Raw genomic sequence first — 14,366 nt, 5'->3', positions numbered from 1 at the left:
GCAGTTGAGTGGAGCAAGGTGACGGATGGGCAATGAAGCAGTTTTTGAAAAACTAGCTTCAAAATTACTGTTATGATGCCATAGGCAGGTAGCTTCACCCTCAGAAACATTTTAGTTTCATCTTAGCTGCCCAACAATAAGAAACCAGCTTGGATAAGAATAAAGCCAGCAGTTGTTATTACTAAATGAGAGTGACTCTTCCGCTCAGAACTGAATAGGATCAGAGATCTTGCAACAAAGCCTGCACACTGCTCTGAAACCGGAACAAATCTGGAGGCAGCATGACCATAAATAAGCCTGCTCCTCTTCACTGTGATCAAGGAAATTGTCAGGATTTTTATTAAATACCCACTGTTTCAGAATGAGAGCACAGATCAGACAGACCATCTAGCAATACTAGCTTTTCAGACCCATAAACGAACACTAGTTGCACAAAAACACACACCAATCTAAGCAGAAAACAGAAACCCACTGAAGGAATGTCAACAGAGCAGACACCTATTTATTTTTTTAATGCAGGAAGGGTTTAGACCCATTGAGCCACTCATGATTTAAACAGACATAACACAAGGCCTGTTCAGGCATTCTCTCCCTCCGCCATGCATGGTAAAGATAAAGAAAATTTAGGCTCATACATATAGATTGGGTGCTGGGAAGTGAAGTGGATCTTTACTTCCCCCACCCTCCATGGCTCAATGCTGGCAGGGCCCTCCCAGCTGGCACTGAGATCATCTCCTTCAAAGGTGAAGAAACCCATCAGCTGATGGGCATTAAGCACAGCCCCATTGGCTGCACTAGAAAACTACTAATGGGAAACTGCCTAGCGTACCCCAATTCAAGCATGTCTTTAGTTGTCCCACACCTGATGTCACACTTGATGTCAAGTGTTGGGCAGGTGGGTGCGGCTTGGGGAAAACAGTTTTAAAGTCTTAATTAGGACCACTGTCATGCCCTACTAGGCCTGTGGACCATAGGTTCCCCAACACTGATGAAGACAACAACATTCCAACCAAGAGATTCTGCATTCAGTTAGCCACAGAATCTCCTTGCCCTGTTCTCTGGCAGGTCCAATATGCAGCTGTATATGTTTTAAATATGTTCAAATAAGTGCAAGACCTCCCAGCATGGGGTGTCACAGTGAGGAAACACATGAGCGTGAGGATCTGGTCAATATCCTTGGTGCTATGAGGCTTATTTAACAAGAAGAAAAAGTTTGGAAAAACTTCAAAGTATTCAGTTGATTCATGTTTAAATCAATTTAATTATTTACTTCTTTGGCCCAAAGGTAAAAAGTATAGATGGGAGCATCACTTTAGCCTAATCTGCTTGCATGTAAGCCTGAAATTAGTTTACAGAATGCATCAAGTTATGCTGATAACTTGGGATTGAACTTCAATTTTCTTTTCACACTAATTTAAAAATGTGCTGTAGGGGCTCAGTGTTAAAATCATGATTTTGCATGTGGTTTGAATGGATGAAATTATTTCAGGTTTATGATTATGTTGTTTCTCTTGGTGGATAAAATATATGGATTTCTATTTACAGAGAAAACAGAATCTGGCAGAGCATCTTCTTTGCACACCAATGGTCCCTGGTTCAATCCCTAGCATGTTCAAGTAGGCTTGGGATAGACCTCAGTCACACCCTGGAGAGCTGCTGCAAGTCAGTGCACACAATGCTGAGCTAGATGGCCCAATGGGTCTCTCAGTATAAGGCAACTGTCTTTAGAAAGAAATGATTAAAAGACCCGTCACCACTGCTCCCTCATTCCCAAAAGGAAGATAACAGGAGGATGCAACAGATCTGCAGATGTGGCAAGGGTTTTTTTAGGAATGAGCATGCCATAAACACAGAGAGGCCCATATAGCAAACTCCTTGGCAACTGTGGCTGAACATCAAATATGTTCACAGCTAGATCTCTCCAGCTACACAATCAAAATCCAGGCACTAACATGTTGGTTCAGTGGAGCTTGCTTTCCAGTAGTATTTTCAAGAGTCAAGTGTATATCCTAAAATAAAAAAGCCTGTACTAAGCACACCAAAGTATTGAGACAAGACAGTGACCACCTTGATATGCACAACCCTTGACAGTTTATAGCATTTCATACAACCCAGATTATCTAACTACCCATGCACCCTCCCTGTTACAATCGCTGAGAAAAAAATCAACCAAGAACTCAAATACCTGTGAATTCCTGAACTATGAACATACTGTCACTTAAGAGCCATGTTATCCAAGAGAACTAGCACAAGTGTGTTGTGCAAGCAGAAACAGCATTTATCTTTTAAGTAAGCAATTCCAACACTTCTAAAAGAGCCATGATAATTACAGCAAAATACAGATAATTAAAAGGCGAACTGCGGCTATTTTTTCAGCACCTTACCTCTTCGCTTCTTCCGCTTTTCTCCATCTTCTCCAATCTCCCCATCATCATCTTCATCATCATCTTCAGAGCCACTCGTCTCAGAACCAGAGATCTCTTCCCCTATAGTATTATTGTGTTTTTTTAGTGGCTTATCCAGGAAAAAGACACTCTTCAGTCAGTGCTCAGCTACAGCTTATTGTTACATCAGCGAGGCACCCATACACTTCATTATCTTAATTTAAAACTCACCCTAGTTCTGTCCATTTTCCTTTCCCACCCTTCCTAGAAAATCAGACTGCAAGGGAGCCTGGCAAACTTTGCCAAACAGACTACCATTAGCAGCTGGATGTGGGCCTGGTCTTTATCAAATTGATTTTGCTGTATCCTTTGACATCAGGCAGGTGCCTTTGCTGTGCCTCCAGTAGTTTCCAGACTTTTCCTCCGGGTGGACCACGTGAAAATATCAAAGAATCTTGGCAAGCCACTTAATGATTTTTCTACCTATTGTAGCAATTGTACTGAACTGTGCTAGATGCTGTGTGATTTCTATTGCTTTTTATTTATTACATTGTTTCTTATTGTATTACAATTAGAATTTCCTAGAACTAATAAAATATAAAATACAATATAAGAGAAGCAATAAAAATATAATTAGAAATCAGTATGTTTAGTGTGCTACATTTTCAGCTACTGCTCACTAGACCACTTGAATGAAACTCATAGACTACTGGTTGTCTGTAGACCAGTTTGGGAGCCTCTGTATTATTATTTTTAGTGCCTGGTAAAGTATTTTTGTTTAGGCAAATGTATCCAGACATGTGATAGTTGACATGTGCTTTTATCTGCTTTTAGCTTAACTGTCAATTTTAATTATAAAAAATACTTTTTAAACACTTTTTATTAACAATTTTAATGGTTTTTTGTGTGTAAATCACTTATAGGTTCTATTTACAACCAAGCAGCATATAAATTTTGTTAAATAAGTAAAACACTAGTTGCAGGCAAGCCTAAACAAAGAAAAACAAGTGACCGGCAATCTACTCTTAGCTCCAGGTACCATCTAGTGGGCAGATGTAATATTTTACTGAAAGGAATTAAGCACTAATTTGAAGTTCAGAGCAAGTATGATGTAGTGGTTCACGTACGTGACTTAGATTTGGGAATATTCGGGTTCTAATACAATGACTTTGGGGTCAGTTGCTCACTCTCACTAACCCACCTCAAAAGGTTGTGAGAATTAAAGGGGGTGTCATTCTGTACACCCCACAGCAGGTGTGGGGAACCTTTGGCCCTCCATGTTGCCAAACTACAATTCCCATCACCCCTGGCCATTGTCCATGCTCGCTAGGGCAGATGGGAGTTGTAGTTCAGCAACACCTGGAGGGCCAAAGGTTCCCCACTCCTCTCCTATGAGGACAGGTTCAAAATCTTTAAGCATTTTAACAATCAGAATTTCTCTGCCATTTTGGAAAGTTATTAAGGTAATTTGGACACTCAGTACTATTTCTACTACCTGCTTGTAATCTCTATTGAAAAAGAACCGGTAGGAAAGAGTTGGCAGGTTACCTTCCTCCAACTTTTTCTTAAGTTCTTCAATTTCTTTTTGAAATTGGCGAAGCAAAGCATCCTTTGGATCTTCATTAATTCTAGCCTTATTCTTGATGTTCTTGGCACGGTTGGCATATCGCAGAGTGCTGATAGTCTCGTCATAATTGTAGTCTGCTGGACCAATGTTGGCACACTAAGAAAGAAGAATAAAGCTATGTACAAGAAGCAGGGTGGAAGCAAGAGCCTAGAAAACTACAGTTCAATGAAAAACAAAGTCAATTCTACAGACTGCACAGCACAGTGATCACATTTAGGGGAAAGTTTTGTCGTCTGTTGGCCTTGGGCTGCTCTACAGATCTCGGCCTAAAGCATAACAGAAGGCCAAATTGTCTGTTGTCCGGCTGTTAGAGACAGGCAGGAATCTTTTGCCAACATGGGGCTCGAACCCATGGTCCTGAGATTAAGAGTTTCATGCTCTACCGCCTGAACTAGCGCCTTTCCTTTAATGCATAGAAATATATAAAGTTATTTATCAATGTGGTTCGTGTCTGCTTCACCAATTGGTAACACTTCCTACATTATACTAAACACACCAGGCTAAAAAAAAATGTTTCTGTATGTATTTGACTGCTTTATCATGCTTTCAAGAATTATGCTAACCCAAACCCCAAACGTGGAAAGCTAAAACTTCACACACACACCCCATATTGTATATATTACTTATAAATAGAGGGTGGAATTCAACGTAGCGCTAAGTAGGGTATGCATGCAGACAGAGGCTTACTTGTGCAACAAGACTTTCCTTCCCCCTTTCCTTCCCCCACATGCCCCCCAAACCTGAGCCAGAGTAGATTTAAGGTATATGAGAGCACATAAGGGGGGGGGGGAGTCCAGCTGTACTAGCGGACATTGCTCCATGTATACAACAACTTAACTGAATCCCACACACAATCTTGCAGCAAAACAAACACAAACTTAAAAGAATTCCCATTAAGGGCTGGTGTGGCATATTGTACAAGCTGTCCAACTGAAATCCCTGCTTAGTGAGGACAAAATGGGAAGCAGGGAGAAAGTGCTGTGTGGAAACTCCTTGGGAAGGAGCATGGGAGAATGCAGCATAAAGGAAAAGTAGCAATAGCAGCTATTACAACAAGCTGTTGCGTCGGCTCACTAGAGCATTATGGAACTGAATGTGACATTCTCGTCATTACCATCATAGTTTTAGAGTTGCCTCCAAGGGAATCCTGTAGCAGTCGAGTCAGTTTAGAGTTCCGGTAAGGCACATGAGTGCTCTTTCCATCCACTAATGCAGAAATGACATTCCCAAGGGTAGAGAGGGAAAGGTTGATTTTGGTAGCTTCCTTTAGTCGTTGTCCAGTAGCTCCAGTTTTTGCTTGCCTCTCTGATCCCTTGAAAAAGAGAGAGGAGAAATTTAGAAGGGATGGAAAATTCCAGCACAAGCATTTTCTGCAAACAAGAACAGAACACTGCAAATCAGCTAGAAAAGGAAAGACTAGGGTTGCCCATTTGAATAAAATGAGGAAAGGGGAAACTTCAGTTAATCAAGAAGTTCATACTTGGTGTCTGACTCAAAAGCTGCACCCCAGAAACACTGCAAGGAACCCCAGGGCAGATGACATCCCTAAAATATCAACTGCTACAAGCAATGCCATGGGGTCCAGACTTGAAAACAAGAAGAAAAAGAAGTATTACAAAGCTACTGCACTGCAGGAAGAGGGAACAGTGGGATCATTTTTATTAAATAAAACATTCCTAGCCCTTATTATTGCAGAGCCAGAGGGGCAGATCATGATTGCTGTGGGTTATAAAAGGCACACAAGCTAAAAGGCAAATAAAGTTCCAGATATACTGTTTTTATATTTGAGGATTTTCAGAAACAAACACTGTATTTTAAACACTGGTAGGCAGAAAAAGTCCAGCTAGTGCACAGAAGTTTCAACTGATCTAAGGGAACCTACTACTGTACATTTTTCCAACAAACCAAGAATCAATTCCCAGAAGAAAACATGCCACAGATTCTCATCCTCCACAGTTTTAATGATAGTTACATAGTGAAAGCTTTTAAGACTCTTCCTGCAAAGTTATGGTCTTCTTCTTCCTTGCAACTGAGCTTGGGTGAATTTGCCCAAGTTGTCCCAATGCTTTGAGCCAGCAATCCTTTGTGAGTAAGCACCACTTAATACAGAGACACTTGCTTTTGAGTACCTGCACAAGATGGCTCTGAAAGAAGGGTCTCCTGTGATGCCTGTGATGGTATCTCAGCCCTCGTGTTAAGATAGCCCAAGACAGCTGCATCAGAAATGCATGCAACAACTTCTCCACAAGAAATGAATGTAACAACTTACCGCAAGATCTACTAAGTGCAGTTTGCCCATGCGCACATGTATATTCCCATCAACACCCTTCTCACTGCACTCAATTGTAATTGTAAAGATAGCATGAGAACGGGAACTGTGCTCATTCATATTGGTGGCACCAACAGAACCTATGAACAAGTACAGGTTTATGTTAACAATTCCATTTAATTTTTTTAAAATTTCTATACTGCCCTTCATCTGAAGCTCAAAGGGCAGTTTACAATATAAATGCACAAAGATGCATAACAATAGTAACATATGAAACAATAACAACACCTGAATTGAAATAACACTGTTTTGACACTACCAGAGAAACTGCAACACTTTGCACAGATTATTGTTTCAAAGCCTGTAATAACGAGGCACACATGTTGTCTTTGGCCCTTATTTATCAAATTAATGCATAATAATCACAGCTTCTTACTGCTAAAAGCAAATATACATCTATAATGCATCCGTTTATCACATCAGCTGTGATAGTCAAAGAAAACACTGCCCAGGGTGAACAGCAGCAATGTTTTCTGGTGCTCCAAATTTACAGCTTTTGATTCAGCTGCAAATGCAGTCATAGGGAAAGACAGAAATTCATTTAGATTTAGTTCTCACTTTGAGAGCTGAATGATAATTATTTTTTAACAACTCAGGTATCAAGAATCTGCATCCCAGTTGTCTTCAGTCTGCAAGCATTTTTTGCATAGGTAATGAAGAAAAATAAGCCAACGTGAAACATCAGGAACTTTAGTGACATTTAATTGGTATTATGCAGCTTAGGTTTCTTTCAGCTGGTTACCAACCAACCACATGCAGCAAATACATAATTTTTTAAGGTTTCAGTTACCTAATTCAGGTATTGCTTAATCTTGGGTGGCTGAACACTTGTCCCTCTAAGAAGCTGGATGCCAACCGCTCGGGGGTCGCATAACTAGTTAGCATGCCAGAGTCTCGTTCGTTATTGAGACTCTGGCATGCTAACTAGTTATGTGACCCCTGAGCGGTCGGCGTCCAACTTCCATTAAGGTATTGTGTATTTTCCTAAATTGGCTGGCATGTCTCTTCTTTTCCAGTAGCCTTACCAGACTTAGGCAAGTCAACCTATCTCTCAGTTTAACCTGTTGTATAGGGTAGTTACAAAAATAAAAGCATCCACTGTGAACTACTTGGATAGTGGTTGGTATGCAAATTAATAATTTAGAAAAGCTACAATAATTGGATGGTATCCAACTAATTCTTTCGGTCAGCCCAAGGATTTCTGACTGTGCAATGGAACTTGCAGCCCTGCCAACCTCAGAGACATAATGTGTCGACCACACATAACGGAGGCAAGAACAGCTAGGTGGCTATGTGCAACTTACGGTTTTTGTGACCAAGTGTCATAATTCTGTCCATGTCATCAGCATTGTTTACAACATAAGCTGAAAGATCTTTGATATAGACTCCCACATCAGGTCGTTCTTTAACCTATAAGACAAATCAGGCAGCCATTTTGGGAAAGTGCCTAAAAACAGCCTTTAAAGAAATACTGCTCTGTGTCCCTCTGCTCACAGAAGAGACTCTGAGTGGAAGCTTCTGTGAATGGAAGGTGGGGGGGGGGGGAAGGCAATTTTCACTTACTTTTCACCAAATAAATTCTAGAGGGTTAAGGAATTTTTGGAACACCATGAGAGAGGGTGAAGAAGAAAGTGAGAATTTGCAAAATATAATTTCCTTCACTCTTTCATTCACAGAAGCTGTTGCTGGGGTGAAGAGTTTTCTGATGAATGGAGTGACATTTGGATACAACACTTTGTATTTGCCCATTAGTAATTTTGTTATACTATTCCTTCTGCTCACTAGTTTAAAAGTTATTGGTGCTTACTTCCAGCCTCTGTGTCTGATCCTTCCCCAGCAGGTCTCGCACTTCCTCATTGTAGATTTCCAGGTAAGAGACTCTGACCAAAAACCTGAAGTTTAATGCACCCAGAAAAAAGAACATATTCAGAATTAATTTGATCTTACAAGCAAATTTACAAAACACCAGATTGATGTAAAACTAATAATGAAGGGATCTTATTTCAATCAGGAGGTTGGAGCATGTTTCTTGTAAGAAAATGTGAAAGCATTTTTTACTTTTGACTTTGGGGGACAAGACGCAGCCAAAGTGGGAACATGATGCAAGATTACAAAACAATGATGTCACAGAGAGAGAAAATGATCATCCTCACATTAGAATGTGACCATGTAATGAAACTGAGAAACAGTAGATCCAGCACATACAAAGGATATTTCTTTGTATAACACATACTGGTGAAATTCACCGTCACAGGATATGACCATGACCAGTGGCTTTAGTAGGAAATCAGACAAATTCATGGAGGATGGTTTTGGGTAGACATAATAGCACAAATAGCTAAACTGCAACCTCCATGTTCACAAGTAATCCAAACCTCAGTCTAACCTAACACCCTAAATACCAGATGAAGGGGAAATGCAACAGACTGCCTTGATTGTGGGCTTCCAGGAAGCATCCAGCTGAGAATGTGTTGAAACAGGTTGCTGGATTAGTTTTGGCCATTGGCCTCACCCAGCACTGGTGTTTTAGGGTTTGGGGGTGAGGAAAGCAATTAAGTGATTTACCTTGTATCACCTTCTGCCTTTGCAATGTGGCCAAAAATATGAGCAAAAGAATTTGGAATGATCCCCCTGAGTTCTGGAACAGCCCGGACACCTTCCATAGTAAATGTTTTCCCTGTTCCAGTTTGTCCATAAGCAAAAATGGTGCCTGCAATATAGGGCAGAGAAGTTGTTAATCCTTTCTTGGACACCACCAGCACTATTAAGACAATACAATGTAAATAGCAATGGTTGGGTATGAAATAATAATAATCATGGTTTAGCTTAGCACAACGTGCACCAGCCACAGCGAACCTAACACACTCCCACCTCCTTAGTTTTGCCTTCACTAAACCATCTCTTCATATTTCATTTAAATTGAGGATTGAAATTTAACATTACCTCTGGTTAGTTTCACTAGACTGTGGAAGAAAATTGTTACTTATCAAGAAAGCATGTATCACTAGGACAAGCACAGAAGGGGAAACCCATTAAAATTGATTTGTAATGGATTTTTTCTCAGCAGTATTAGCTAGCAGCCTCCATGTACAAGTTCAGTAACACCCTCCTCTAATTCTAACACAGGCCCAAAATTCACCTTACTTGTCATAGCAGGATACACATTACAGTACTAAGTGCAAAATACACGCCTTCCCTATTTACTATGAAGGGTGCATGGTCCCATAATTAGGTCTCTCTCTCTTGCCTTAAAAACAAAACAAAACTTCAAGGTTTCTATATGAATGCAACTTACGCACCAGAAGGTGGTGGGGGACTTGAGTATATGTATCCAAATTCATTCATACATACATACATATATACATAATGTGAGAACAGGCCTATAACAGGAATTGGGGAAACAGCAAGTGAAAAGTCAGGGATGGTGTCGTGTCCTGGCATGGACACAGTGCTAAACTATGGTTCAGTGCTATGTCAATGAGCTTGCTAAAACTTTGACCTTGCCCATCTCTTCCTTTAATGCAGCTGTGGGAATATTAGTAGTTTCGTTTAAACTATGGCTTATTGGACAAAGCTAGGACCTGTGTTTCATGATCCTGACTTTTTACTGTGAGCGGGATGCAGTTGCTGTTAACAGGAAGCAGACCCTGCCAGTCTCCTCCTTGCAGCATCACTGAAAGAAGAAAGGGGAAAGAGGAGTGCAATAGAGCCCAAGGTCTGAACAGTCTGGTGGGTGTTGGTAGTCCAACTGTATCTGGAAGGTACCATGTTGGCTATCCCTGGACACAACTATTTCTCTAAACAAAAGTTGCCTCTGCAACAAGGAGAGGAAATCTACATGTTGTCTGATGGGGACCAGATATGATTCTAAGAGGACTTGGGAGATTATAATGCAGAAGGATGAATATTATGTAAGTGTGTGAACAGGCCTTAATCACAGTAAAATGTTGTTGATGATTATGTTAGCAATTAGAAAAACAGAGGCACTTTTCAGAAGCAGAACACTTTATGAACAGTTGGCGTTCTGTAATTAAGCAGAACAGTAGGTGCAAACAACACGGGATATTTGCAATTCTTAATAAAGCAAGGGTCAGCTCATACCATCATTTTTATGCAACAAAGAAGCACTTACCATTATAACCTTCTAGAACAGAGTCAATAATTGGCCTTGCCGTTAAATTATAAACATCAAGTTGTTTGCTCTCTGGTCCAAAAACGGTATCAAATGTAAATGTCTTGGGAGGTTCATTGGAAGAATCTGTTTTATGGACAGTAATAGTGCCTCGCATTTCGTCGACATTAACTGCCATCTTGTAACACATTGCTTTCTCCCGTTCATTGAAAGGCCGGCAGCGAACAACAACCTTAACATTATCAGAATTGTCCGACTTCTCAGATTTGTTAATCTACATAAAGAAAGCAAATAACCAATTATAATTCATGAAAGAAGCAAAGCTGTAAAGCAAAGAAGTGATCTGTAATCACCACCTACTAGATAACAACTACTTCTGATGGCAGAGAAACGGCATACTGTTACACTGAACCCTCAAATTCAAGGCCCTTCAACTTTTTTGTGTGCCTTGGTACCTGCTCAAAATTTATGGCTGCCTCTGCCCCATACCCAAAGTGGTTGTGAGGAAAGGACTTGACCCTGACTTCACCACACCTTCAAAGGCTCTCCCATGCTTCCCGTATCAGCTCTAAGCTTGGAGAAAGGTCTACAAGAAACTGAAAAACTGACCTTTGCTTAAATTTATTGTAGATGCTTGTTTTAGATGCTTGTAGACTTTTATTCTCGAGATATAAGATTAAAAAAAAAAAAAAGGCAGGGGAGGGAGCAGGGATTACCTCTGCATTTACCCAGCAGATTAAGAGGTACCCTGTACCACTGGAAGAAATTATTCATCCCTCTCCTGGTCTGGGGCTTGTTTCAGTGCTCCAAGATCAGGGCGTGAACCTTTGTCCCAACCTTGGAAGTGAAGCAGAGCATCATCATCCCCACACTTGTTGCGCACTTGCACTGTATCTCCAAAGCCTTCCAAGCACCTTCAAAGCACAACGTTAGGGATCATTTCCAGCTAAGTTAGGGGGAAGGCTGGGACTTATTGTACTTGCCATGGTGAGCGGGACTATAGGCCCTTTCCCAAACTTCCCTGAGTTCAAAGATGTTTCCCCAGATTCTCCAAAGAGAAAGAAAACATCAACAGACTAAAAAAAGAGGGTGACGTCAGAATATTGGCGCACCAATATCTCTTTGGATTGCAGCATACATGTTTCAAAAGTAAGTCAAACTGCACTGCAGATTTTTTTGTAAAATCCCCAAATTTCAAAAGGGTTTACACCATATTTAAATGTGTTACATTTGCCAAGTAAAAGATTTACACTGAGATGTTTTGTTCTAGGTGAACCGTATTATAAATACCATGCACTGAAAGAACATTGTCAGTATCAATATTCTTTGATATACATGTTTGTAAAACAAATCAATTTAAAACAAAAAGCTAACAAAATAAAACTGTGAAGTTCTGCATTTATGCAAAAGTGAAAAGAAAATTAAAAAATCGAATACGCAGGTCTCGGATGAAAGATATTTGCGCTGGCAGCAGTTCAGGTGAAAATGATCTCAGGACTGTAGCTGGTTACAAACTGAACATGAGTCAGTAGTGTAATGTAGCTGCAAACAAGGCAAATGTGATTTTAAACTCCATTAATTGGTCCAACTTCATTTGGAATACTGTACCATGTCCAGTTCTGGGTACTATGCTTAAAGAAGGGCACAAACTGAAATATGGGTTCAAAGCAAGGCAACAAAGATGGTCAGGAGGAAAGACTGAACAACAAAGATGGTCTTATGAGGAAAGACTGAAGGAACTGGGTATATTTAGCCTGGAAAAGAAAAGAAAAACTGATGGGGACTATATACTCTTCAAAAAACTGAAGGGCTATCACACAGAAGAGGGCAAGACTTGTTATCTGCTGCCACAGACACTAGCTCAAATGGGCTTATAGTTGAACACTAGCAGAACTGCTTGAACAATTTGACATTAGCACCAATTACCCAGAATAGGGTTGGGGTCTTGCTTGCTTGCCTTTTCAAGCAAGAGGCTGAACAGCAACTTGTTGGGGATGACCTAGTTCTGGATTTCTTGCAGCAAGCTTAGTGGTTGGGCTAGATAACCTGCAACACTCCTTTCAATTCTACAATTCGAAGTCAGAGATGCATTTACACAAGGTGGTATATGGGCAATTTGGGACACGGGTGGCGCTGTGGGTTAAACCACAAAGCCTAGGACTTGCTGATCAGAAGGTTGGTGGTTCGAATCCCCGCAACGGGGTGAGCTCCCATTGCTCGGTCCCTGCTCCTGCCAACCTAACAGTTCAAAAGCACATCAAAGTGCAAGTAGATAAATAGGTACTGCTCCGGCGGGAAGGAAAACGGCGTTTCCGTGCGCTGCTCTGGTTCGCCAGAAGCAGCTTAGTCATGCTGGCCACATGAACTGGAAGCTGTACACCGGCTCCCTCGGCCTATAGAGCGAGATGAGCGCCGCAGCCCCAGAGTCGGTCACGACTGGACCTAATGGTCAGGGGTCCCTTTACTTTTATGTGGACAATTTAAGCACCAACAGTACAATCCTAACCATATCTACTTAGAAGTCAGTCCTATTGATTCAATAGGGTTTACTCCCATGTAAGTGGACTTAAGACTGAAACCTTAGCCTCCATGTCATCCTCCACCAAGATGTATTGTTTAAATTATTATTAATTGTATACCACCCTATACCTGTAGATCTCAGGTGGCTCACAACAAAAAATTACAATATAAAAAACTCAAAATACATAATAAAAACAAAAACAAAGACAATCCAATAACACCCCCCCTTCAAAAGGGCATCAGATGTCAACCAGCCAAAGGCCTGGTTCTCTGTATTACATATCTCAGAATCATAAATCTCAGCAAAGGCATAGACAAATGGTTCTTCTATGAAAAGCAATAGCAGCTTTTGGCAAGGTTTTTCATCTGCTCCTTTGGTGGGTGCCATCTGGGAGGGTCCTGCAAAATTCCGTGTGTGTGTGTGTGTGTGTGTGTGCATTCGTAAACCCTTTGACCACTCCTACTTATCAGCAGTCGAAACCCACACTCCACCCAAATGTTGCTAAATACAATTCACATCAAATCCCGTGACTATTGTTAGGATGGTGATAACCCCCATTGGATGATGGGGGATTAAAAGTCAGCAACACCTGGAGAGCCACAGTTTAACCAATTTTGAGACAACTCTGATGTCTAGACTTTCACGCTAAATTGCCTAGGAAGTCTTGCTGTAGAACAGCATACACGTTTAATAAAGTTGCTACAGCTTTACAGAGGATGCATATGACTTCACAGCAAGGAAATCACAAACACATCCAAAGGCTTTTACATAGACACAACAGAATGCATTAAAAGGCTCTGACTCAGCGCTAAGTTCAACTACACATACATTGTGACATCTGTAACAACAGGAAAAAATGTTGGTTTTGCTTCAAAAAAAAAAGCAAATAAACAGCCTCAGTGAAGGTTCACAGCACTGAGGTAGGTGTAAGGCATGATATTCTTATGCATGCAAACATATTTTGCGAGCAATATTAACATATGCCATACTAAGTCAACCTGAGGAGATTTCAATGACTTTTACAGGCTAAATTTGATTTCTGGGATTATCTTTTAAATATATTTTACTTTTATTTTTGCAATCACATTTCCCAGAAAACACTTATTCCACAGACATCCCCAACATACAAAACTGAGTCAGGGCTTACCATTCAACACAAGATAACAACCCAGTCACCAATGTAAATACCAAAACTTGCTCTGCCTTAAGGCTGAAGGCATTGACAGTGATCACCATATGACATCACACAATTTTATTGTGGATTTCATTTTGAAAGCTGCCTTTCAAGGGTCCCTGCCCAGTATGGCATATACCCACAACATCACAATAAATAATCACATGATTTTATTGCATATTTAAACATGGCCACAATC

General features: G+C 40.6%; 1 protein-coding gene across 2 annotated transcripts in view; it reads right to left on the bottom strand.

Moving 5' to 3' along the window:
- KIF3A (kinesin family member 3A) overlaps nucleotides 1–14,366 on the bottom strand; it is a 30,134-nt gene that overhangs the window by 14,645 nt on the left and 1,123 nt on the right. For both annotated transcript variants that reach the window (XM_080997170.1, XM_080997169.1), the window contains exons 2-9: nucleotides 10,473–10,746; nucleotides 8,906–9,050; nucleotides 8,148–8,232; nucleotides 7,645–7,750; nucleotides 6,281–6,420; nucleotides 5,126–5,323; nucleotides 3,933–4,107; nucleotides 2,385–2,486 (exon numbers count right to left, since the gene is read on the bottom strand). In XM_080997170.1, coding sequence (XP_080853296.1) covers nucleotides 2,385–2,486; nucleotides 3,933–4,107; nucleotides 5,126–5,323; nucleotides 6,281–6,420; nucleotides 7,645–7,750; nucleotides 8,148–8,232; nucleotides 8,906–9,050; nucleotides 10,473–10,746 — 1,225 coding nt within the window. The remainder of the gene's footprint in view (nucleotides 1–2,384; nucleotides 2,487–3,932; nucleotides 4,108–5,125; nucleotides 5,324–6,280; nucleotides 6,421–7,644; nucleotides 7,751–8,147; nucleotides 8,233–8,905; nucleotides 9,051–10,472; nucleotides 10,747–14,366) is intronic.

This window comes from Podarcis pityusensis, assembly GCF_964106645.2.
Source record: "Podarcis pityusensis genome assembly, chromosome: 2".
Taxonomy (NCBI): Eukaryota; Metazoa; Chordata; class Lepidosauria; order Squamata; family Lacertidae; genus Podarcis; species Podarcis pityusensis.
The sequence above is the reverse complement of the archived record's forward strand: the minus strand, read 5'-3'. Positions and strand labels throughout refer to the sequence as shown.